We start from the raw sequence: 27689 nt of genomic DNA, 5'->3' as shown, positions 1-27689 counted from the left end.
ACAATTTCCAGGTGGATCCATAGGGCTATTTCATCAGCCTACATTCTTTCTGGGAAACAGTCCTGTTTCCATCAAGGCAAATTCTACCAGGAGTGTGGCTTCTTCTTGGGCCAAACTTAGATCTATCTCTCCTGAGGAGATTTGCAAAGCGGCGACGTGATCTTGTCTTCACACATTTGCCAAGTTCTACAGAGTGGACATGGTGGCAAGACAGGACTCAGCCTTTGGTCCCTCAGTCTTAAGAGTCAGCGCAGCAAGTCCACCCTAGCTTTTTGGGGACTGCTTTTGTATGTCCCATCTATCTAGAATGTCTCACCTATTGCACTGGAAAAAGAGATTATGTACTTACCTTGGTAAACTCTTTTCCAGTAGAAAGATGAGACATTCTAGACTCTCACCCAGTCCTTTCTACGCTTGTCTACTGTTTTGGTCTGTTTATGCTTCTCCAAGCTGATTTTTGGATGCCCATCAGCCCTGGGGGGCTGGGAAGAATACTGTATACAGTACTCCCCCGATATTCACAGGGGTTCCATTCCAGGAACCCCTGCAAATGTTGAAAAACCGCAAATACAGTTTTTAGGCAGGGGAGACAGGAGAGGGCAGCTGGAGCGCCGGCGAGTAAAGGAAATCACTCACTGTATGCTCCAATCGCCTCTTCCTGTACTAAAGTCGGGCCTCGCAGATCAGGAGCTGCATGTCAGAGCAGAGGCACTTCTTAGGTTCTTATGTTTGATTTAATTCTTGAGCAGAAGAGTATGTTTTTTTAAGCCTGTTGCTACAGGAGCTTCTACTTCACGTGTATTGGGTGGCTATGTGGAGCTAGAGAACCCAGTGAAGTACAGCAGAGGGAGAGTGGATTCCTTCTGCAGCACGTGGCTATGGGGATGCTACCCAAGAGTTTACCAGGGTAAGTAATCTCTTTATAATCTTCTGATGTAAGATAATATACCTTTAAAAGACGATTCAAATTTAACTTGGATCAAGTTTAAATGATTTTTATTAAAAAAGTATAAACAGTATTATAACAAAGTAGAAAAGCAGATCTAGATTAATTAATTTTCAGGGTAAGACTTCACAGTGCAAGTATCTTCATAATCATTTATTGAGTCTGCAATGTCCTGATTTGTGCCTATCAAACCACACAGCATACACCATAATGCACACAGAGGAAAGGACTGAACTGGCACATGTGGGAACCCAGTTTGGTAACACAAGGCTTTTGCTGACTCTGATGTCCGTCAACTTTCAAACTGATTTTTTTTCCTCAAAATGTTTAACTCCTGTGTTACTCATATGCCTCCAATGCAAATGTGCTCTTACCACAATGGGACACCGATATCAACGATTTCCTCAGGATAGTTCTTGTCAAATTGTCCCCTGCAGGCAAACTTTTTTTTTTTTTTTTTTAGTCAAACACACACACACACAGATTTTAGTTAAGTGAGCAATTCTCTCACCAAGGAACAAGTCTGCCACCACAAAAACACCAAGAACTCAGGTTCTGGAAATTGAGCTGCATTCATAATCTCTTCCATAAGAGCTATTTATAACAAGGCCAGGGAAGGCTTCAGTCTAAGTACCAGGAAATCATTATCACACCAAGTCAGGTGGCAATCATACCACACTAGGACCCAACTCCTCAATATCTGCCATACAGATAAGAGACAGCACAACACTGGGACTGCATATTTATTTTCTAGGCATCATTCAGAGCAGCTGAAGGTGGACGCCTCTGTTACTGTAGCCTCATTAGAGTAGGAAGAAGGGGCCCATGACTGGGGATTCAGGTAGGTCTCTTCATGATCCCCAGCAGGTTGCTTTAAAGTACACATAGCAGCTAAATTATCTTTCAGTAAAATCTTAATGCACTTGGGTGAAGGCCCTGTGCCCACCAGCTAAAAAAGGCCAGTGGGAGAACAGACTGAGCCCCTAAAGCCATCGAGCTGGAATCACAGCTTCCTAATCCACTCCATCTTGTGTGAAAAGCTCCATCATCTCCTTACAGTCTGGATCAATGAGATCGGAGGGTTTCTCACCTTCATTGTTTGTTACATCCAATTTGGCTCCAAGAGAGACGAGATATCTAGAACAGAAAGAAAAGGAAAACATGAAAGCAACATGCAAAGATACCCACGTCACAACTAAAGGGCTGCAACCTGAGGAGGCATGGACACAATACGATTAAGAATGCTATAAATGCCATACTGGGTCAAAAGTCCAGGATTCTCTTCCACTAGTAACAAGTACTTGGCAAGAGCAGATTCATTCATAAGAACATAAGAATAGCCTAACTGGGTCAGACCAACAGTCCATGAAGCCCGGTAGCCCGTTTTCATGGAGGCCAATCCAGGTCCTTAGTACCTGGCCAAAACCCTAGGAGTTAGCAACATTCCATACAGAATCTCAAAGACTAGCAAGATTCCGGAATCCCAAAGAATAGCAAAATTCCATACTACCGATCCAGGGCAAGCAGAGGCTTCTCCCCATGTCTCAACAACAGACTTTTCCCATGTTTAGTTGGCTAAGAATTATCGACCTTTTCTCCAGGAATTTGTCTAAACTATATTAACTGCTTTCCCCACATCCAACTTGTTTGTGTACCGCGTGAAAAAATTACTTCTTCCAAATATGTTTCAAAAGTGTTTCCTATTAGCTTCATGGCCTATTCTTAGTAACATTTGAAAGGGTAAATACGCGTTCAAGTTATCTGTTCCACTTCCACCACATTCATGATTTTATATACATCTACCATTTGTGAGAACACAACCCTGGATATCCCACAAATCATACATTTGGCTTCCTGAACCTCCCACTGTCATGTACCAGTGCCTGGCTCCTCCCTAACACTGAAATCCCGTCTAGGTGACAAGTGAGGTCCCCCACCTTCACACTCATCAGCCACCCTGAATCGCCAACTACAGTGGCTGTATAGAGAAGTTGGGATTCCTCCATTGCCCAACCTAGTAGCAAGGTGACCTCTGCTAAGAGAGACATTATACCTGGCTATGTCAGCATGGTTATCGCTGCAGGCCATGTGTAGAGGGGTCCAGCCGTTCTCGTCTTGCTGATGAATGTCTGCACCATATTTCACCAAGAGTTTCACACACTCTAGGTTCCCTGTCAGCACAGCCTCATGCAAGGCAGCCATACCTACAAGAGAAATAACACCTTTTATTACTGGCATAGTACATGATGGTCCGTCCAGAAACCCTTCAACAGACCCTTTCTCTTGAGAAGAAAATTCCTTCCTTTAGAAATGCAAATAGGTAGCCCTTGGAAGGGTCCCGATGTGTGTGGGCTGGAAAAAAGATTTTTCCTTCGTTTCAGATGCACCTCACTATTTCAGCTTGCTTTGAAATTTTAAAATTCTTAACCATCTGGTAAACTATTGTTAGGAGAGCTATATCTATTCCCAAATATGACAGATGGTGGTTAACCTTTTCTAAGAATTGCAGGATCTACACAGAGTCCAGTGCAGGCACATAGTCAGGCGAACATGCAATAGAACTGCCTAGAAACCAGTAGTACAGAAAGGGCCAGGCAGTTAGGGCTGGTTTAAGGGACTGTAGTGCCTTGAGCCAACCTTTGCATTTGATCCCCCCCACCACAATCTGGTATCTCTCTCCTTTCTCCCCCCGCCCCTCACCTGTGATGTAGAATCTCTCCCTTTCTGTCATCTCTTCCTGCTGGACCAGTTCAAAGCACTAGCTTAGGACACTGGTGATGACATAGGGTGCTAAAATCCAAGTCTGGCACCTATCCCTCTAGAAGTCTGAAGGTAGACTGGGCTGGGATTTTGGCACCCTGAGCCAGTGCATCACCTGGTCCATGGGTTGAGCTGGCTCTGCAGGCAGACCTTCCCAACGCTCTTCTTTAGGAGAACTTGTACCTCAGGCAGAAGCTGCTCAGAGATCTGAAGCCACTGCTATTGAGGAAATGAGGCCTACATAACCTAAGACTATCTTGAAAGCTTCACTTATCCTTGACCCTGCCATCTACATTAAAAAAAAGGCCCACGCTGTTAAGACAAGGAAAATGGTATTTGTTGTTTTTTTTTTTTTTAAGACTCTGAAAGGATATAGAGTGAAGACAGTGGTACGATGCTAAATTCTCTGAGCTGAAATGTGCCTTCCCCTCAGTGGCTAAAACTGCAAATTTAAGAGGTGGGACAGGGAGGAGGCGGCACAGCACTGGTTGGGACATTTGGGTCTTCGAGTCTTAGTCATGAAAGCAAAGCAGTGAACAAAATCAGTCCACTCCAATGAATGAGACGACAGGGCTCAGAGTATGGGAGTATGAAATTCTTCATATTATGAAAGAGCAACACCCTGGTGCTCTGCAGGGGTTTCCAGTCTGCTGGAGCTAGGGATTGAGACTTGTAGACCACCTTTTTTTAGTTTTACAACCACACTCAAAACAGTTTACATCCAGGTACTTCAAGCTTCTCCTTGTCTGTCTAATGTACCTGGGGCAGTGGAGGATTAAGTGATTTGCCCAGGGTCACAAGGAGCAGTGCAGGATTTGAACCCACAACCTCAGGGTGCTGAGACTGTAGCTCTGATCACTGCGCCACACTATTCTCCTAACAGCCTGGACATATCCCCTTTTTAGAGGACTGTGGGTGTCTGGATGGGTTTTTTATATTGGGGGAATCTGTCTAGGTTTGGCAGGCTCTCCCATCTACCTCCTCCCTGGCTGCTGCATTGAATCTTTGAGCAGCCCGGCAGGTAAGTGTGCTGCCATTGGCATGCTCTGGAAGTCACCTCTCTGTGGGTCCCGCCTACATAGAAACCGGAAGTTGCTGTAGAGAAGCGACATCCGGAGCATGACATGGCAGCAAGCTCACTTCATTGCTGCTGCTAGCTGCCCAAAGATTCAATTGAGTAGCTGGGAAGTAGGTGGGGGAGTTGGGAGGTGGAGAGAGAAGTCATGCAGATTCTGCTGGGCGGTGGTTGGAAGGAGAGAGAGACAGAGAAGCACTCACAGGGGGGGGGGGAATTGGAAGGAGAGACAGAAGCATCCATGGCTAGGGGGTAAGGAGAGGCTACTACAGAGAGCATTTGAGGAATAGAGGATGAAGGAGAGAGGCAGATGCTGCGATGGTGGGGGGGGGGAAAAGGAGGAGATTTAAAAAGATAAGAACATAAGAATAGCCTTACTGGGTCAGACCAATGGTCCATCAAATCCAGTAGCTCGTTCTCACAGTGGCCAATCCAGGTCACTAGTACCTGGCCAAAACCCAAGGTGTAGCAATATTCCATGCTATCGATACAGGGTAATCAGTGGCTTCCCCCATGTTTTCTCAACAACAGACTAGGGACTTTTCCTCCAGGAACTTGTCCAAACCTTTCTTAAAACCAGCTACGCTATCAACTCTTACTACATCCTCTGGCAACGTGTTCCAGAGCTTAACTGTTCTCTGAGTGGAAAAAAAAATTTCCTCCTGTTGGTTTTAAAAATATTTCCATGTAACTTCGAGTGTCCCCTAGATGGTGGATTCAGGAAAAGGGAGAGAGATGTAGTACCATGGGGAGGGGGCAAGGGAGAGAAGTCAGATGTTGGTCCTAGGGTGGGGTACAGGAGAAGGGGTAAAGAAGGAAGACAAGCTGGATGGGATAGAATGGCTTTGGAGGGAAGGGAAGTAAGTCTCCCCTCCCCTTCACATATATCCTAAACAAACTGGAGGAGTGGGCAAGCAAATGGCAAATGCGCTTTAATATAGAGAAATGCAAGGTCATGCATTTAGGAAAAAAAACCCCGATGTTCAGCTACAAAATGGGGGGGTCAGTGCTAGGGGATAGTAATCTTGAAAAAGACTTGGGTGTGCTGGTAGATACTACAATGAAACCAACGGCACAATGTGCAGCGGCCTCCAAGAAAGCAAACAGAATGTTGGGTATTATTAAGAAGGGCATTACAACCAGGAAGAAGGAAGTCATCATGCCGCTGTATCGTGCGATGGTTCGTCCGCATCTGGAGTACTGTGTCCAGTATTGGTCACCGTACCTCAAGAAGGACAAGGCGATACTTGAAAGGGTCCAGAGAAGAGCGACAAAAATGATAACAGCTATGGAAAACCTTTCATACACAGACAGGTTGGGAAGGCTGGGGCTCTTCTCCCTTGAAAAGAGGAGACTCAGAGGAGACATGATAGAGACTTTCAAGATCATGAAGGGCATAGAGAGGGTGGAAAGGGACAGATTCTTCAGATTATTGGGAACCACAAGCACCAGGGGGCACTCAGAGAAGCTGAAAAGGGACAATTTTAGAACCAATGCTAGGAAGTTCTTCTTTACACAGAGGGTGGTGGACACCTGGAATGCGCTTCCGGAGGTTGTGATAGGACAGAGTACACTACGGGGGTTCAAGGAAGGATTGGATAAATTCCTGAACGATAGGGGGATTGAAGGATACAGATAGAGGTAGAGATAGGTTTTAGACAGAGTATGGATAGAAGGATAAAAGGGATTAGAGAAGGATCACATTACAGGTCATGGGCCTGATGGGCCGCCGCGGGTGCGGACTGCTGGGCACGATGGACCTTGTGTCTGACCCAGCGGAGGCAACTTCTTATGTATGGAATTCCCAGTGATTCTACTCCTCCTCATTTTTGGTAAAAGTAAATCTGACCATGTAACTCCTTTGCTTAAGGAATTAACATTGGCTTCCTGTGCATCACATCATTCATTTTAAATGCACCTGCATTGCTTTCAAGATCCTTTAGATTGGAATGTGCATAGATCTCATCTTGCAAGAAGTTCTCAAAAATTAAAACTTATTTCCTTCCCTTACGGGTAATAACAGATCTACCAGGAGATTCAGTTACTCTTTCGCTATGGAATAACTTACCGCTTGTACTAAGAAGTTTAGGATCCTTCTTCCACTTCCGGAAAGCTCTGAAGACTTTTCTCTTTGCTAAACATTTTGAAAATTTGCCACTTTTGTTCATTTAGATTTTCTGCTTTCTGTTCTCTTAAAGTATTATGTTACCATTTACTATTAACCGAGTCAAGCTCCATTTGGTACCACGAGACATATGCAGCGCTGTCCACATTCTCTGCAGGTAAAAAGGCACAGAGGACGGGAAGGGGGACTAAGGAAATGAGTGAAAGGTGAGAGGGTGGGATGTGGGAGGGGCCAAGGATCCTTTTGTAGTTTTCACAAATATGGTAACCCTAGAGAGGGAATCCCAGCCAAGCTCCACCCTCAAGTATGAACCCCCTTGCAAACTCATTCATTCATTTTTCTATACCAGGAGAGCTTAAAACAGTTTGCATTCATTTATTCAGGTACTTCAAGCATTTCCCTGTCTGTCCTGGTGGGCTCACAATCTAAAGTACCTGGGACAATGGAGGGATTATGGCCCAGATTGACTAATCACTGTTGCTGATTCTCTGGCTGATTTTGAAACAGTGATTTCACTCTTTTTTTGCATGCAAATGATTTGCCCGGAGGTGAGTGAGTCAGTGCAGATCCCTGACAGTAGTGACAGGAGAAAAAGCCTCATGTCACTGCTGTCAGGACTTGTCTCCCGCCCACCAGACTTTTTTTTTTAATCATTCAATCAATTTCAATGTATTCATTCAATTTTCTCTACCGTTCTCTCAGGGGAGCTTAGAACGGTTTACATGCATTTATTCAAGTACTCAAACAGTTTTCCCTCTCTGTCCCGGCAGGCTCACAATCTATCTAACGTACCTGGGGCAATGGGGGGATTAAGTGACTTGCCCAGGGTCACAAAGAGCAGCGTGGGTTTGAACCCACAACCTCAGAGTGCGGAGGCTGTAGCTTTAACCACTGCGCCACACAGTCCCTCCTGCCATTGGCGCCATCTTCCCCCACCCACCTGCCGGCTGAACGTAAGGCAGAGGGATGCCTGGTTCCTCTTGCCATAGGCCCCCCTCCTCTGCCTGCGGCCAGCCGAACCCCTTCGCTTAAAAATATGGCAGGAGTGATGCCCATTCACTCCTGCCACCGGATTCCATCTCCCTGTACCTTTAAAAGTTGGGAGCAGGAGGGGTGCTCAGTCCTTCCTGCTTCTCCAGCCTCCTGCAACTCAATGCAGACTTTGGGCCCTGCCCTGATGCACGGGGAAGGGCCTAAGGCCCTGATTAGCTCAGGCACCTCAGCTCTTCCCTTAGGAGGGGCCTGAAGGCACCTGAGCCAATCATGGACTTCCTTAGGGAGTAGCCTAAGGAAGTCTCTGATTGACCAAACCAATGGCCCTAAGGAAGGGAGGAGCCCAAGGCACCTGAGCCAATCAGGACCTTTGGCCCCTTCCCATGCATGACATGATGCATTGGAGTGGGGCCTAAGGCCCAGGCAGACACGTCACTGGAGGGCCTTTGCCCCCGATTGGCTCAGGTATGGGGAGGGGGGGGGGGGCCTCGGGCATCGTTGGCTAGGCTGTTGTCCAGTGGCAGGATGGAGTGGGAATCCCTCCTGTCATAATTTTGAGGCAGCTGCTGCTGTGGTGGTGGCAGAGGGAATTTTTTCATTTTTTTTTTTTTTTGGGGGGGGGCTTTTTTATTTTATTTTTTAATCGGGCAGTTATTTTGCATGTGTAATACAGAGTTATCGACAGGTCTGCAGCAGTTGGGTTTTAGGATAGTAAAACCCAATTCAAAATAGCTAAACGATTTTTAGTGAATCGATCTCTTGGCTATTTTGCATGGGCGGATTGGGTCAGGTAGGAGATTGATCAGACAGCAGTTTAGGGAATCGGGTCAGAGAACAGGAAAGATCGTTAAGTTTAGTGAATCTAGGCCACAGTCACTTCAGCATCCCGAGGTTGTGGGTTCAAATTTCACCCTGCTACTTGTGACCCTGGGCAAGTCACTTAATTCCCTCATTGCCCCAGGTACATCAGATAGAGTATGAGCCCACCGGGACAGACAGGGAAAAATGCTTAAGTACCTGAATATATACCATTTATAGTCTAAGTGGTTTACATATACTAAAAATAAATAATTAATAAAAGAAGGAAAAATGCCCAGAACTCCTTGCCCGAGGCTCTGATTAACAGGAGTTAGTATATCTAGGTTCAGAAAAGGTTTTGAACAAGTTCCTGGAGGAAAGTCCATAAACTGCTAATAAGGAGGACTTGTGGAAAGCCTCTGCTGTCCCTGGGTTTGGTAGTAGGGAATAATGCTACTCTTTAGGATTCTGACAGGAACCTGTGATCTGGATTGACCACTGTTGGAAGCAAGATACTTCTGAAATGTCTCTATATAATATAACAAAATCAACTACACAAATACCAGCTTACAGAACTTGGAACAAATTCAAAAAGATCACATTCAAGGCCACAAAAGACTCCTCTTAAAATACTCAAAAGCATATGAGCTGCAACCTTGACATATGCCCCCCCTCCAACACACACCCCCCCCAACCATAGGGATACTAACTCAACGGCTCAACCCTCACCTACAAACCAAGCTCTTTTCCAAGACAGGAAGAAAAATTGTTCTGAAACCCATTCCCAAGAACCTTAAACTCAATCCCCTCCCTGCTCCCCCCGAGACAAGTAAATATCGACCAGTGGCTTCCTTTCCCCTTTTTGTCAAAATAATGGAAGGGTACATCACTGAACAACATTTCACCATCCTTCACTCTTCCCGTTCAGGGTTCAGAAAAAAACATGGCACCAAAACGGTGATTGCAGCACTAGTCATGCATGGCAGAGAACTACTGGGCAAGGTTCAATGCGCCATCCTAATTCAACTCAACCTAAGCAGAACGTTCAACCTGGTAGACTTCGACTGAACATTCAAGATTCTCAATGAGCTTGGACTCAGCAGCTCAGTCCTCTTCTAGTTCCAAGAATTTCTCACCACTCGACAATATGCTGTACAGAACAGAGATCACCCAGTGGGGTACCCCAAGCAACCCCCTCTCCCCATCAGTACTTAACCTTCTCATGCAACCCCTGAGACCTATCCTAGACAGCACAGGAATAAAACACTTCACATATGCAGACAATATTACTATTACACTATGGCCTCACCCAACATTAATACCATCGAAAAATGCTTCCACATCATAGAAAACTGATCCACCAACCATCTCTGCCTAAATAAGAACAAAACCAGATTCCTCCAGATAGGCTGCCAGATCGATCCATGATATTCACTGAGAGTTTCTATCGGCAACAAGACTTCCTAGGAGTGGAAATAGACAACCACCTTTCCATGAAATATCACATGCACTCAATAATAAGAAAACAATCTTTCCTCATGATGCAAAAACTAAGAATCATAAAAAATACTTTGCCTCAGGAGCTTTCCAAATCTTAGTACAATACCTAGGGGGATGGAGATTGGTACTTGATACTGCCTTTTTGTAGCTATATAACGACACTCAAAGTAGTCTGCATACAGATACTTCAAGTAGTAGTCAAGTCCCATCCCGACTTGACTACTGTAACATGATACTTGCTCTCTGCTCAAAAGCTTCACTATCCCATCTACATGTAATCCAAAATGCAGCAGTCAGACTTGTATTTGGACTCTGGAAATCTGAACACCTACAGCCCTACTTGACAAAATTATACTGGTTACCCAGAACTGCAAGAATTAAGTTCAAATTAAGCATCACAACCTTCAAGATTTTATCAGGTAGTGCCCCCACCCACCTACAAGAACTGGCCACACTACTCCAGAGCACTTCCAACATGTACTCAACAAGAAACCTGCTACAATTCCTCTCATGCAAAAAAAACATCAAGTACAGGACACGACTCACTTCATCCATCCACTACCAAATAAGTGCTGGAACCTACTCCCAATCACATTTCGCTCCTGTGGCCACTTCCTCAGATTCAGAAAACTTCTAAAAGCTCATTTGTATCAGGACAAGAATCAACCACAAATGGCCCACGAATGCAACCGGTTCAAAAGACCCACCACTAGATAACTGATTGTAATTACACCACGACTCTGACTGTCCAACTGTACATTATAATTTCCTGGGTAACTTGACCCAACCTCTTCTTATTGCAATCCAATCCTGAACTGTACTATGAGATAGTGGCGTAGTAAGCAGGAGGGGGGTGGAGGGACCAACTGTCCAGGGCACTATCTTGGTGGAGGTGCTGGCACCTCTCTTCCTCTCCCCCCCATCCTCCTACCTCCTTTGGCTCATTGGTGGAAACATCTCCGACCTGCTGCTCGTGCCAGCCTTGGCTCTCCCTCTGGTCACTTCCTGGTCACTCCCCCCCCCCCCCCAATATGAATAAAACAGTACATATCTGTCTATAGAACAGCAGCATCTGGTATGTGAAAGGTTAGTAGAGCATCACACAGGTGTCTTAAGTAGCCTGGTGGGTGGGCTAATGAGCCATATGGAGGCGGACCCAGGCCCATAAGACACTAACCACTATTAGGTGGCCAGTCCATTAGAAGGTTGTCCCCAACTACATCCAAATATAGACCATTTGGACATTTCCAACTTGGACATTTTGTGGATCAAAAATCAGGTATAACTTTGGACATTTTGGCAGTCTGGACATCCTGGTGGCCTGGAAGTCTTTAAGTAGATGATTTTAAAAAGATATATTTGGATGTTTCCAGGACATTCTTTTGAAAATGGCCTCCACATCTACCCCTTTTCCTCCTTTACTCTAGAGCAGGGATTCTCAACCCAGTCCTTAGGACAGTCAGGTTTTCATATCTCCATTTGATGGCAAAAGCTAGGATGCTTGGGTGCATAGAAACATGAGGGCAGATAAAGGCCAAATGGCCCATCCACAGTAACCATTATCTCTTTCTCTCAGAGAGCCCACGTGCCTATCCCAGGCCCTCTTGAATTCAGACAGAGGAATGGCCAGTAGGAAGAAGGAAGTATTGATGCCTCTGTATAAGACTTTGGTGATGCCTCATTTAAAATATTGTGTACAATTCTGGAGACCGGACCTTCAAAAAGATATAAAAAGGATGGAGCCAATCCAGAGGAAGGCTACTAAAATGGTGCATGGTCTTTGTCATGAGGCATATGGGGATAAACTTAAAAGATCTTTTGAAGGAAAGGCAGGAAATGATTGAGACTTTAAACACCTATGTGATGTAAATGCTCATGAGTCAAATCTCATTTGAAAGGATGCTCTGAAATGAGAGGGCATAGGATGAAGTGAAGAGGTGATTGGCTCTGGAGTAATCCAAGGAAATACTTTTTTACAGAAAGGGTGGTAGATGCGTGGAACAGTCTCCCAGTAGAAGTAGTGGAAACAAAGACTGTCTGAGTTCAAGAAAGTGTAGGATAGGCACATGGGATGCCATGAGGGGAAGATAGTGGATGGGCAGACTGGATGGACCGTTTGGCCTTTATCTGCTGTCATGTTTCTATAACCAAAAAGCTCTATGACCTCACAATGCAGGTGTAAAGAGCCTTAGCCTATAGGAAGAGGAGATGCAAATGTTAAGAGCCTTAGCCAATAGGGAGAGGAGATAATGGATGCTACGAATGGGCCATTTCGCCTTTTATCTGCCATTATGTTTCTGTGTTTCTAATACTGTACATGAAGATCTTATATGCATTCTTATTGTGGATATCCTGAAAACCTGAATGGCTGGGATGATTTAACCTTCCAGTACTTGACACTTCATGAAACTAATGAGTAAAAAAACTGAAAACAAATCATGCAAAGTATTTTTCATGGCATAATTAAATGCCTCATACCAGACAGAGGACATAATGGCATAATTAAAAGCCTCATATACCAGACAGAGGACATAGTCAATGTAAACAACGCAGAAATGGTTTGGACAAGTTCCTGAAGGAAAAGTCCATAAATTAAGCACATACATTTGGGGGAATCTGTTTATCCCTTGAAAAAGGGTACAAGTAATAAATCTACCAGGTCCATGAGATTCACATGGATTAGTCAGTGTTGGTGAGATGGGTCTCAGGGACAATTCCTCAAGCTTCATAATTGATCCTGGTTTCCACTCCTTCCAGGGTGTCAACCTTACTGCAAATCTGGTATCATCCACATCAATTGAAACCTTTTTCACTAGCCTTTCTGCAATATTACATAGTAAAATGAAGCAGACCGATGAGAGGACCAAACTGTGATAACACTCCTTCACTTGGAGAGCTTCATCAACCAGTTTCTAATCCACACTAAGTACATGCAGTTTATGTATAATTCACTTATAATAATAATAATAATAACTTTATTTTTCTATACCGCCATAGTCAAAATGACTTCTAGGCGGTTTACATTGAAATGGGGATAAGTCAAACATTTACAGTTTTAACAACCAGAAACCAAGGGCACAAGTGAGCTCTATTTCACTGAAATTCTAATGGAGTTTGCTTCAATGGAGACTCTTAGCAGAGAAGCTCCCAGGGCTAAGAGTGCTACTTGAGACCTTAGGAGCTAAGTGTGTTTTGAAGCCATGATAAGCTAAATGTTCTTTTCTGCCTCACCTGACAAGTAGATGGTGTCCAAGGTGACCTTCCTGGCACGAATAAATCTGCCCACTTGTTCCAAATCCCCCTGCCGAATGTGATCCTGGAACACAATATCATTGGGAAAATGTACAGTGCGGGCAGCTTTGAGCCGTCCTGAGGCAGAACGCCTTGATCTTGGAGCTGGATAATACTTCATTGTAGGAGCAAGGGACAGCACAGACTATGGCCCCAGCAGCTGTCACCACAAAATCAATGACGTTCACTTCTGTACCAAGTCCACTTAAGCCTCAAGTATCATAACCCTTGTCTGCATATAAACTGCAAAAGCTGCATTCTGGTTAGGTGGCGGTTTTGTAAGGAAATTTTCAGTTCTGAAGGTTTTTATTCCTGTCACATTAGCAGGTTGGTAAGAGGGGCTTTTCCTCCACAGAAGCTTCTCATGACTTCAAGATCACAGGACACAACTCCTTTTATAACCCCCCATCGTACCCCACCCCAAACACTATTTTCAGACACTTCACATCATAGCTGCCTGGCAGGAGTTGTAACTGAGCCACCCCAGCTCCAATGCGGACACTTTCCAGCACATGCTAAGGGCTCAGTTTACAGATCAACTGATAGAAAAGCCAGCTGTTGCTCTGCAAATTTCACAGAGGGGGCTGGGCCCCCTGCTTGTCACCAAGCAGTAAACACCCACAAATCATGTCAACAAAACTAGGCTAGTATAGAAAATCTGACTAGATTTAATCTGTAGGCTTGACTTTTCAAATTCCCAGATTTTGGTTCTCATAGCATGACTAATCCACTAGAAAGCTTTGAAATCAGGGCTGTTGCCCTGGATCCCATGTCACTGGGGGCCCCAAATCTGCCTTGTTGAAAATGGGGCACTTTGGAAGCAAGCATTGGGACTCCTCGATACAATCGGCCCTGCTTGGAACTTGATGTCTTGTCTCTATTAATTGATTTGGATTTTGTAGCTCAAGGAAAGTTACATCCAGGCACAGGAGGTATTTCTATGTTGTTTTTTTATTCTTTTGTGTATTTCCATTTTCTTCACCCTACCAACCACAATAGAGCAGAGTAATGCAGTTCTCTGAACTGAGGAGCCAGCTACTGCAACATCTCCCACTATCCTTCTCCAAACCCCTCCCCACTTCAGGGCCTACCACCTACCATCGCTCCTTTGGGGTTGAAGTTGCTAAGCCTGTTTCTCCATGGCATGGCTATGGGGCAAATGCTTAATAAAATCAAGCTTTTAACTCTAAACTGGGTCTGGTGCTGGAAGCCTATATAGCCTCCCTTCTCCTGTCACACTATCAACAGCACAATTTCCATGACCCCGAAGGCAAATGGCTTGTTCCACAGGTCCCCAGTAGTCTAGCTCATTTGCAGGTACTTTGCCCCAGCCCCTAATCTCTCACAACCCTTATTCCTCACATCCTATCTCCACAGCTCCTACAGCAAGCTTTAATTACCTGCTCGATGTTGTTTCCACTCAAAGGCTGATGCAGAAAACTACCAGAGTTTATGTGCAAGTTACTGGCCACACAACCCAAAAAAGGGGTTGAGCAGGCATATTAACTTGCACAGTAAACATGGCTACAGACTACATGAATGGCAATATACAGTCATTAGTCATACCCCAGTAATGCAGAGAGAAAAGGCTTTTGATACATCACAAAAATTTGCAAGGTCCAGAGCAACATGGCACAGAAGAGCTGGTTGAGAGGAGTATCTAGTGATGCCCCATAGCTTTTCAGCATTGATCCTTGATGCCCCAGCTTAAGTAATGCAAATCCCTGGTGTCTAGGCCATCCTCCCCCCAGGCATATCTTATGTGAGGCAGGAGCAATAATACGCTGAAAGGCTCCAAGGTGTATGCTAGCAAAGGTAGCAGTAATATCCCCGCCTCTGGTGCTTCCATCTTGAGAAATGGTGGCCACTATCAATTTCCCCATTTTGTAGACCAACCTTGTCCAGTACGGCACCACCATTTTTCAAGATGGCAGCACCAGAGGCCTTAAGGAAGCTGGGAGAGTTTGCAATGGGGTGGGAAGATAACTTAGACACCAGGGAATTTTTTGTTTGAATTTCAGTGATAAGGGGGGTGGGGGGGCTATTAGATTACCAGGAATTTTGCCAATTTCATTGAGGCTATACAATCTTAAAGCTTTGCTCTCACTGCCAGTTGTTGATTAACCTTATTATATTAAATACATTTCCTGAAGCATCTTACACTCCATAGGGAAAGTCCTCTTGCACAGAAATTTATTATTTATTGCAGGTATCAATATACTACCCATCAAAGTTATTTAAGCGGTTTACAATCAGGTACTCAAGCATTTTCCCTGTTGGTCCCAGTGGGCTCACAGTCTATCTAATGTACCTGGGGCAGTGACTTGCCCAGGGTCACAAGGAGCAGTGGAGGATTTGAACCCAAAACCTCAGGGTGGAGAGGCTGTTGATCTAACCACTATGCCACTCCAATTCTTTAGGTCCCAGACTTCTTTATCTAGACAACAATTGTTATAACAGATTTACAAAATACCACAGCTGAAATAATTTAAATTTGATTTGAGTCACTCCATTGTATTTTGCTTTGGTCGATAATGGTGGCTCCCATCGAGTTTAAATCTTTATCTGTCTTTGCCACCGTAACAAAGTGAATGTCAACAGATAAAGACCTACATGGTCCATGCAGGCTGCCCACCAAAGGTAACTACAGCCATAGCCACCACTCGCTTCAGACTACACCAGGGGTGTCAAAAGTCCCTCCTCGAGGGCCGCAATCCAGTTGGGTTTGAAGGATTTCCCCCAATGAATATGCATGAGATCTATTAGCATACAATGAAAGCAGTGCATGCAAATGGATCTCATGCATATTCATTGGGGGAATGCTGAAAACCCGACTGGATTGCGGTCGGAGGAGGAACTTTGACACCCCTGGCCTACACATTGGCAATCAACAATTGGCCACAATGCCATCTTTTACATAGACATTTAAATTTGATAGTTTCGGAAGAGTGGTTGTGTAGTTTTGGAAAACAGACAGAATTAGATAGGTAGGTTGAGGAACTTAAGTACTCTGCTCAATGAGCAAGGGAGTTTAAGGAAGAGCTTATCTTAGCATATAAAATCTGCTACAGTTCCTAGGCTTGACCATGGCCTCATCAACACATTGATATTCCAGAGCTCTGCACATGGAATGGAGAAGATGTCTGAAAATGTTACCCTAGAGATTCTGGATAAAGAGCCTACACTTGGCTTCCAAAACTTCCTCCCACATTCTCTTGTCATTGGCACCTCATATGCATCAAAAACAGCAGCACCGTCTAAAATCTTATTAGGTGACACATGAAGGTCACCATCTTTGCACCTTGCTGTCATGTCCACCAGCTACCCATCTCTCTACTACTTGTTGTGAATCTCAATAGCCTCTCCTGTACTTTGTTTTATGTTTTCTGCCCACTTTGTCCCCTCAAAAGAAATATATTTAGTACATTACATTACATTACATTAGTGATTTCTATTCCGCTTGTGCCTTGCGGTTCTAAGCGGATATACAGTTAGCTTCCTCTCCCTGTGCACCCTTTTAGCTTTTGTTATCCCCTTTTCTACCTGTTTGGCCACCTTACGAACATCACATATGATCACACCAGTTTCACTCCTCTCTCATGCACAAAAGTGCAAAGCCTTCTAACTATATCACAAGCCAAATGCACAACCCTACCTTTTTTTTTAGCATTAACTGTTAGTTGCTAAATTCTGAACAGTTCTTCAAGTTTCACTCGGTCTCTCTTCATGTTCTCCACACCCTCAGGTGTGACGACCTAGTGCAGATTCTAATAACCACCATAAAAAGTCAAAGCTTACCAGGCAGCCCATTGACAATACCTTCATTGTGTGCAAATCTAAGTCCTGGGTTGGGACAAGGTGACTCTCCTTCAGAGTGATCACCCATCCGAGACATTCTAGCAACACCACTTGGCGAACTGCCAAGTGACCCTGCTTCCACGAAGGAGCTCTGATCAGCCAGTTGTCGAGGTACAGATGCACTAGGACACCAAGAGATTGCAGATGGACAGCCACTACCACCATGATCTTGGGAAGGGTTCTGGTCACCGATGCCAAACCGTCAGTTCAGCCTCCAGAGAGATTGTACAAGAATATTAATTGTGGGTATCCTGTAGAGATTTAAAGTGGCGCTGAAAACCTCCCTTTCATGCTGCCTTTAATCACATTCCTTCATTTATTGATAACGGTTCTTGTATGCTTTGACCCCCCCCCCCACTTCTGGAGGCAGTCTTTTCCTTTCCCATCAATTATTGCATATCAAGTACTGAATAAACCTGACACTAAGATGCACATGGAATACTTTGTTCACTTATGCTGGCTTATATTTTAGTCCTGTCCACTTGAGAAAAGGCAACCCACTGGTCAACCCTACTAAACAGAACAGCCAACTGATGGCTGAATTAGTCAAGATGTTCAATGTCAGAATGAAGGCAGAAATTGAGTCATATGGTTAACATGAAGACCTCTAATTCATATTTGAAACTCCAAACACTCACAGGATCTAGTGTAAGGTTTGGGAAAACCCCAACACCATATGCAGCTATTGAAATAGTTGAGCCTGCACAGGCTTGACCGCTGGTACAATAACAGCAATATGAATCACTGGACAACACTACAAAAGAGTAAGTGTTTCCCCAGATCATTGTGGCAACTACCTCTCCAGTTCATAGGCTTAGCTTCCAAATGGCTCTCAGTAAAAAGCTGCAGTTGATTCAGCAAAGAAAACAGCTCCACCAACAGTGTGTATAATGGACGTATACTACAGCTGTGTTCTACTATGGAAAATGGAAATCTCTTTGGTCTGTACAAACATAAGATTGTAAATGGTACTTTATCAATGGCACTCAGTACAGAATCAAAAGTGCCTAACTACTGCATACCTCACACAGAAATGCACATAGAGATTATGTACTTACCCTGAGGTAAGCTTTGCTAGTAGATAGGTGAGACATTCTAGACCAGTGGTCTGAAACTCATGGCCCACCAGACACTATTTTGAGGCCCTCTGTATGTTTATCATAATTGCAAAAGTAAAATAAAACAGTTTCTTGATCATATGTCTCTTTAGCTATAAATTACAATATTATTATTAGAACTTAGCCAAAAGGAAAGATTTGTAAACTATAGAGTTTTACCTCATGCAAAATTGTCATTTCTTTAATAAGACATTAACTATTTTTTTCTGAGGCACTCCAAGTACCTAGAAATCCAAAATGTGGCCCTGCAAAGGGTTTGAGTTTGAGACCACTGTTCTAGACCATAAGGTTATATCCCCTTACGCGCAAGGGTTGCAGAAGAGAACTACAAGTTTTTCACTACACCTCTAGGGTACATCACAGGCTAGCTTAGCTCCTCCCATCAGTTTGTACCCAAGCATAGAGAGGCACCTGCAATGACAGGCTTAACAAGAGTTCTTCTCAAAACAAAGAAACAGCACTATTAACCGTCAACATAGGCTTCAAAGCTCCTCATGAATTACTATCTAATCTTCATTTTACATACCGAATCTACTCCCTAAGGAGCTTGACTCTGTTTACAGTTCATTAAAAAAATGAAACATAACAAGTAAAAACTGTGGGATAAAAACAGAAATTGGTTAGATTAGATGGATGGAAAAAGTGTAAAAAAAAAAAATGTATGTTAAATTGCTTAAAATTACTATACGACAGCTAAAATCAAATTAACTATTGTGAAAACAACCAAGTTTTTAAACTTTTTTGAAATTGAAATAATTGATCTACCAGTCTTAGAGAATCTGGAAGTCCAGTCCAAATTCTCACCAATTTAAAAGTAAAAGATTTACTAAGCTTCCCGGTGCATTTAATACCTTTCAGAGAAGGAAATGCTAATTTGTGAATTGTTGTAATTCTTGAATAGCAGGATCTAAAGGAATTCCCACTAAAGGGATCAAAGTCAAATATTCCATAAAGGAATTTGAAAACCACACATGTACACTTGAACTGTATCCTATGATGGACTAGAAGCCAATGGAGTTTTCTCAGCAATGGGGAAACATGGTCGTACTTTCTCTTTCCAAAAACAAGTTTGGCTGCCCCAAGCTTCACCCACAACATTATCTACATAGCAAATCAAAAAATATTCAAACCTCTCATTAGGCATTTACTAGCATCACAACAATTCTTGTGTAATCCGCCTTGAACTGTAAGGTAACGGCTGAATATAAATCACTAATATAATAAAAATTAACTGACGATCTAAACTGCCCTGTTTAATATCCAAATAAACAGAATTACAGTAGTCCAACTGGGCCAACACAGTGGATTGTACCAGTAATAAATAATGTTCTTGATAAAATAGTGCCTTGACTTTCCTCAGCATGTGCAAAGTAAAGAAACATTTCTTTGCTAAGGAATTTATCTTGTCATTAAAAGTGAGAGAGGAATCCAGAATACCCAAAACTCTAGAAGTGAAGTCAAGTTGTAATATAATATTTGATTTCAATGCAATATTAGTAGGGAAGTTAATCTAGGTCCGATCCAAAGCAGCTTAATTTTTGAAGTATTCAGTTTCATTTGAATGGAATTCGCCTAACTCTGGAGCTTAGAAATACAGCTATCTATGCCTGTAACCAGGTCACTGAAATCATGTTTGACTTCCAATAAAATAAAAATTTCATCCACATAACATGGAGAACATTCACAAAAAACTCTCCCTAGCCCCAAAGGGCTGACCAGTCTCCACAAACAAATAGGAGAAACATAGGGAGACAGACATCTGACTTGAACTCTTACCAGTACATAATCTAGACATTCTAGATCATAGGGATGAACAAAAGCAGTCCCCCCAACTAGTCAGGGTGAGCTTGCTGTGCCGGCCTTAAGACCGAGAACCTGAAATCTGAGTTCTGACAGGCAGCACCATCTACTCTGTAGATTTTGGCAAGCTTGGGCAGACACAACCACATCACCACCCTGAAAAACTTGAACAAACATGGAACTCTTTCCCTGCAATAATATAGGAGAATGAAATTACTCTACAGATTCACCCGGAGATTGTGGCCGTAGAAGCGGGAACACCACACTTCAACAACTGGGTCAACACAGAGAGCCAAAAGACAAAACTCGTTAGTGCCTGCCAGAGAACACAGAAGCATCCCTAGTTTCCTCAGAAGCCAATCCTGTTTGGAATTCATCGGCTGAATGACAGGGCAGGCTGAAATCACCGTTTGCAAAAAGGAAGGAACTGTCTGTAGAGAAACTTGTATCAAGGGATTCTGACACGATCACATCCACAGATTGGAAACTCTACAGGCATAAGCAATAGCTCTCATGACTGTTTTCTGATCGCCAGGTTCAGGAGAAATGCATCCAGAAGAGGCTCAAAAGGAGCTCTGGCAAGGCCTAACAGCACCACGTCAAGGTCTCAGACTGGGAACAGATGCTTAACGGCCGGCCGGATCAAATAATAATAATAATAATAACTTTATTCTTCTATACCGCCATAGTCATGAGACTTCTAGGCGGTTCACACTGAAGGTAATACTGTCATTTTACCCCTTTAGTGTTCAATATTATATAATTTAACGATGATTGTTATACTTTGTTAATCGCTTAGTTTGTAATAAGCGATACATCAAATAAAATTAAACTTGAAACTTGAAGAGAGCTGGACAGTCAGCGAGTTACAATATGTTGAGCCCCTTTCAAAAAATGAGCAATAACCGGATGCGACCTGAACTAGAACCGACTCTCCTGAGAAGTAAAACAGGACAGCCCGATCCCCAAGGCAAAGACACCACCAAGAGGACTTTATCCAGACCAGCTCAGAGAAAGGGAAGTATCCGTGACCCTGGAGCTGAACAAAGCCCTCACCCCTCATCCGAGCCTGGTCACCTCAAAGGGGAAAAGTATCCCATGTTTTAAAGCAGGCAGACACCTTGGACACTTCGTAGATTTGAGAAGTGGATCAAACACAAGCTCCGAATAGCCTGTAGGATTGAAGGTCGCGCGCTCAAGAGCCAAGCCGGAAGAGCAAAGCGACTCAGAACTTCCATGACAACCGGGTCCAAGTGAGAAGGCCCGGGTAGATGCTCAGGCACCCAGCATGCCAAACCCGCAAACACATCAGAGCTGCACACCACCATGATGCAGTCTAAGAGACCAGTCTTGAGCCATTAGAAAAATGTGGCCTGGATGACTCAATCCACCGAAGGACCTTGGCATGGGCTAAAAGTAACGAAGAATGCCTGGAGGCCACAGCTGTACTTGAGCCCCTCACTACTGGGCTCGAATCTGCAGCTGAAGTGTGGCACACTTTTTTTTCCTCTGCCGAGGTCATGAAGTCGATGCGCTCTCTCGCCCAAGGAACCGCCTTCAGTGGGCAACCATGAAGCCCAGAACCTGTAGGTACTCGGGAGTCAAAGGCGCTGACTTGCGAGATTTTTTTTTGAACTCTGAAATCTGCAAACACAGCTTCTGTCTCCGAGCCTCGGACAGATATACACAGTCCACTGACATATCAAACAGCACCCTCCTAAAATCCAGTGACTGTGGATGACAGATGGCTGTTGCTGAAGCTGACAATCCAGCCCAGGTCCTCCAGAACCTGTAGCCATGTATGCAGAAAGAACAGTTACTTACTGTAACAGGTGTTATCCAGGGACAGCAGGCAGATATTCTCATGTATGGGCAACGTCTCACAACCCACCCGCCTCCCCGCGTTGGCTTCTTAGCTGGCTTATCTTAACCGAGGGACCGCACACCCTGCGTTGGATGGGAAGGCACTCGTGCATGCACGGTTTGGGCTATCACAAACTTTCTAAGATCTTAAAGTGGCGAAACACTTTTAAAGTAGTCTGTACCGGGGCTCAGTCAGTGATGTCACCCATACGTGAAAATATGCTGCCTGTTTGTCCTGGGATAATACCTGTTCCACCGTGGTGCGCCCTGCTTCCAATGAGGGTGCTCTGAGCAATCAGTCATCCACCCGACCCCTTATATGCAGAAGGGTCCTCAACTCCCTGGCATCTTTTTATTTATTCTTTCTGGCAGGTCAGGCAGAGACAGGCTGAAAGCACCTGTCATTTGCAAACCGGCCCACTGAACCCTGAAAGGATCTCCGCAATGAGGAAGGAGAACATGGTCTGTAGGCACAAAAAAAACCCTTCAGGAGCGCTATACCATCCGGCAGCACCTGCGGATGATAATCTATCACCAAAGTCATGAGGGCATCCAACCAATCGCCCAACAGCAACTACCCCAGGAAATGCAGCCGGGCTAGAGTTGCCATGGAGGACATATCATAGAAACATGATGCAGATAAAGGCCAAATGGCCCATCTAGTCTGTCCATCCATAGTAACCATTCTCTTTCTCTCTCCGTGAGATCCCACGTGCCTATCCCCGGCCCTTTTGAATTCAGACAGTCTCTTTCTCCAACACCTCTTCGGGGGGGGGGGGGAGGAGAGACACTTCCATGCATCTATCACTTTCTGTAAAAAAAAGTATTTCCTCAGATTACGGGGGGGGGGGGGGGGGGAGACACTTCCATGCATCTATCACTTTCTGTAAAAAAAAGTATTTCCTCAGATTACGGGGGGGGGGGGGGGGGGGGGAGACACTTCCATGCATCTATCACTTTCTGTAAAAAAGTATTTCCTCAGATTACGGGGGGGGGGGGGGGGGGGGGGAGACACTTCCATGCATCTATCACTTTCTGTAAAAAAGTATTTCCTCAGATTACTCCAGAGCCTATCACCTCTTATCATCCTATGCCCTCTCATTGCAGTTTCCTTTCAAATGAAAGACTTGTCTCGTGCGCATTTACATTATGCAGGTATTTAAATGTCTATCATATCTCCCCCCTCGCCTGCCTTTCCTCCAAAGTATACGGATTGAGATCTTTAAGTTTGTCCCATAAGCCTTATCACGAAGACCACACACCATTTTAGTAGCCTTCCTTTGGACCGACTCCATCCTTTTTATATCTTTTTGAAGGTGTGGCCTCCAGAACTGTACACAATATTCTAAATGAGGTCTCACCAGAGTCTTATACAGGAGCATCAATACCTCCTTTTTCCTACTGGCCATACCTCTTCCTATGCAACCTAGCATCCTTCTAGCTTTCGCCGTCACCTTTTCAACCTGTTTGGTCACCTTAAGATCATCACATACAATCACATCCAAGTCCTGCTCTTCTGTCATGCACATAACTTCTTCACCCCCTAAACTGTACCATTCCCTACTGCCAAACCCAAAGCATTTAGCAGGCTGACAGAATATGCTGACCCTGAAACCAGCCATCTGAAAAGCTCATAGAACCATCCATCATGAAGTCCATCCCAGCCAGCAGAAGCTGAGGAGGAGGCTCTACCGCCTCAGTCTCTAGCATACCTAGCAAGCTAGGCAGGCGCAGCAAGGACATTGCCACAGCAGATGTAACTCCTAAATTCGGAAAGTCAAAAACTGTCACTAGGCAATGACGCACGTTGGGTTACCTGAGAGCCCCAGGAATCACCTAGGGTCGCCCCAAGAGCTGCTATCACGCCTGCACCAGAGGATACTGGCGGGAGATAGATAGCACTAGTATTCTTGAAAATCCCATCTGATATCTGGATGCCCCGGAAGGGACTCATACTGCGAGCGCACGCAGCAAAACTAGGGAAAAGTAGTAACAAAAATAGGAGCAGGCATGGCATCCAAGCTCAAGCCCTGCCATGACAGAACACTGAGAGCAAGCAGTGCCGCAAAGTTAAAGAGCACCACCATCTGATCAGAACCAGGATCTGGAGCCCCCTAAGGGATTTGCAGATCCAGAAGTCAAATCTGGATTCTCCAATCCGGACAGCGCAGCCCTTTCAACCAAATGGGCATCAAGGACAGGATTCACTACTGACGCCATCTGAACTGGCTGCGAAGAAGGAACAAACAGAGCTAGCACAGATGCTGAAATTTCTGAGGCGGTAATGTCGGGCAGAGACTGTGCAGCTGGATAACGAACTTGAAACTTGGAGCACAAAATTCTCACACACTCTGAGAAGGTTATCTGGACCCCGGGGCATAGAGTCACCCTCATATGACTGAAACTTGTACCCATCTGTCTTGCGGCTGGCTGCCGCCACCACAGAATCAAGTCCCAAAAGCAAAATCACCCGCTTCTGTGAGGGGGAGGTTGAAAAAGTGGTAACCCCCCCCCCAACCGTGCCAAGCAGCACATGGCACAAAAATCCTCAAACAGCGAAGGAATCAGGGATTAGCCTGTCAGCTAAACCAGTCTGAATTCTCAAGCAAGCAACACTTCAAATATCCACAGACCGCAAAAGAACCTTGAAAGGGAACAAAACTACGTCAAATTAAAAATAAAATCGGAGAAAGCAGAACACACTGCAACCACATGCAGAAGAGAAAGACTGATGGGAGGAGCTAAGCTAGCCTGTGATGCATCCATGCGAGTAAGGGGAAATAACCCTACAGTCTTGAATGTCTGGTAATATATTGGGTATTTTTTTAAAATCCTGCTGTTGTATACAGTGTCTGCATCTGAGACAAACTTGGTTTTTTCTTTAACATAGAGCTTTTTGGACCCCTGTTTGTTTACAAAAATTAGATAGCTCTAAGTCTAATAAATGTTGGCACTGTCATCTTGAGGCTGGGACTTTAGATCATCTTTTATTCTATTCTCCATTCATATTGATATTTTGGAAATCGATATGGGGCCAAATAAATAGGTTGTTAGAAAATCCGGTGGCCTTGACATGATACTATTTTATTTGGCATGTCAATGAGAGCGAAAAGTCAGATTTCTTCAAAAAACAATAAGCTTTTACTTATTTTGACTGGAGTTGCCACATTACATTCAATTGGAAAAATCAGAGCAGATTAAATTACAGTTTCTGGTGGAGTTCTGTATGTCATATATAAAATGGAAAGAACATTAGCAACACAGAGGATATTTTGGTAAACTTTGAGAGGTTTGGGGACCATTAACAAACTTTTTGGTTTTTTTTAAATATATCTTTATTCATTTTTAATCATTCAATAAGTGTACAATTTAATATCATACATATTCTTGAAAACATCACTTGTAAGTCTATCAAGAAAAACAACAATTGTATATATATAAACCCATAACCCCCCCTTCCCATTATTATTAATAGTATACACAATAAAATAAGAACCCTTCCCCCTCCCTATTATTCATGATGTATATTTCAATAAAATAACTGGTGTTTAATCATCACAAAAAGATGTCAATGGCCCCCTTATTTTAGAAAAGGTCTTATAATTTCCATTTTGTATAGCTATTGATCTTTCAATTTTGAACATATGACATAATGAGTTCCACCAAAAGGTGAAATTAAGTTTACTGCAATCCTTCCAATTGTTGGTGATATGTTGACTAGCGACTCATAGAAACATAGAAACAGATGGCAGATAAGGGCCACGGCCCATCTAGTCTGCCCACCCCAATGACCCTCCCCTAACTTTTTCTGTGAATAGATCCCATGTGTCTATCCCATTTGGCCTTAAAATCAGGCACGCTGCTGGCCTCTATAACCTGAAGTGGAAGACTATTCCAGCGATCAACCACCCTTTCAGTGAAAAACAATTTCCTGGTGTCCCCATGCAGTTTCCCGCCCCTGATTTTCCACGGATGCCCCCTTGTTGCTGCGGGACCCTTGAAAAAGAAGATATCTTCTTCCACCTCGATGCGGCCCGCGAGATACTTGAATGTCTCGATAATGTCACCTCTCTCTCTGTGTTCCTCGAGTGAGTACAGCTGCAACTTATCCAGCCGTTACTCATACGGGAGATCTTTGAGTCCCGAGACCATCCGGGTGGCAATTCTCTGGACCGACTCCAGTCTCAGCACATCCTTATGGTAATGCGGCCTCCAGAATTGCACACAGTATTCCAGGTGGGGCCTCACCATGGATCTATACAATGGCATAATGACTTCAGGCTTACGGCTGACGAAACTCCTGTGTATGCAACCTATGATTTGCCTTGCCTTGGATGAAGCTTGCTCCACTTGATTGGCAGTCTTCATGTTCTCACTGACGATCACCCCTAAGTCTCGTTCTGCTTCAGTTCTTGTTAGGATCTCACCATTAAGGGTGTAAGTCTTGCATGGATTTTGGCTGCCCAGGTGCATGACTTTGCATTTTTTGGCACTGAAGCTGAGTTGCCAGGACCTAGACCAGTGCTCCAGTAGGAGTAGGTCGTGCATCATGTTGTCGGGCACTGAATTTATGTCTGTTGTGTTTTTGCCCACTACATTGCTTAGTTTGGCATCATCGGCGAATAATGTTATTTTGCCTCGCAACCCTTCTGCCAAGTCTCTTATAAAGATGTTGAATAGGATCGGGCCCAGGACTGAGCCCTGCGGCACTCCACTGATCACCTCTGTCATTTCGGAGGGGGTGCCGTTCACCACTACCCTCTGAAGCCTACCTCCAAGCCAGTTCCCAACCCATTTCGTCAATGTGTCGCCCAATCCTATAGAACTCATCTTGCTCAGCAACCTGCAGTGTGGTACGCTATCGAATGCTTTACTGAAGTCCAGGTATACGATGTCCAAGGACTCCCCAACATCAAGCTTCCTCGTCACCCAGTCAAAGAAGCTGATCAGGTTGGATTGGCAGGATCTCCCCTTAGTAAATCCATGTTGACGGGGATCCCGTAGATTCTCCTCGTTCAGGATTGTATCCAATTGGCATTTGATTAGAGTTTCCATTAGTTTGCACACTATTGATGTGAGACTCACTGGTCTGTAGTTTGCTGTCTCCATCTTGGAGCCTTTCTTGTGGAGTGGAATGACGTTAGCCATCTTCCAGTCCAACGGGACGTTGCCCGTACTAAGGGAGAGATTGAAGAGCGCGGATAGCCGTTCCACCAAGACATCACATAACTCTCTGAGCACCCTGGGGTGTAGGTTGTCAGGCCCCATTGCCTTGTTAACCTTAAGCTTTGACAGCTCGCAGTAGACACCGCTGGGTGTAAACTTGAAATTACTAAACGGGTCAACTGCATCAACCCTTGCCTGTAGCTGAGGGCCGAGTCCTGGCGCCTCGCGGGTGAAGACTGAGCAGAAGTATTCATTTAACAGTTGGGCTTTTTTCGAGTCCGTTTCTACATAATCTCCGTCTGGTTTCCCAAGACGTACTATCCCGCCTGAGTTCTTATTTCTGTCGCTGATATACCTGAAGAAGGATTTATCTCCTTTCTGGATGTTCTTCGCTAG

The 27689-nt window shown here is 44.4% G+C and overlaps 1 protein-coding gene across 2 annotated transcripts; it reads right to left on the bottom strand.

Annotated features, from left to right (window-relative positions):
• Positions 1-974: 974 nt before the first annotated feature.
• PPP1R27 (protein phosphatase 1 regulatory subunit 27) lies at positions 975-13845 on the bottom strand. 2 transcript variants are annotated; one of them, XM_033961493.1, is made up of 3 exons: positions 13429-13845; positions 3000-3150; positions 975-2083 (listed from the first exon to the last, which is right to left on the bottom strand). In XM_033961493.1, exons 1-3 carry the CDS (start codon positions 13607-13609, stop codon positions 1960-1962), a joined length of 456 nt encoding a protein of 151 aa, XP_033817384.1. In that variant the 5' UTR covers positions 13610-13845; the 3' UTR covers positions 975-1959. The 2 variants fall into 2 exon arrangements, with proteins under 2 accessions (XP_033817384.1, XP_033817385.1); XM_033961494.1 differs by lacking the exon at positions 13429-13845 and adding an exon at positions 6850-7075.
• Positions 13846-27689: the final 13844 nt, after the last annotated feature.

The sequence above is a fragment of the Geotrypetes seraphini genome, chromosome 10, assembly GCF_902459505.1.
Source record: "Geotrypetes seraphini chromosome 10, aGeoSer1.1, whole genome shotgun sequence".
NCBI classification, from domain to species: Eukaryota; Metazoa; Chordata; class Amphibia; order Gymnophiona; family Dermophiidae; genus Geotrypetes; species Geotrypetes seraphini.
The sequence above is the reverse complement of the archived record's forward strand: the minus strand, read 5'-3'. Positions and strand labels throughout refer to the sequence as shown.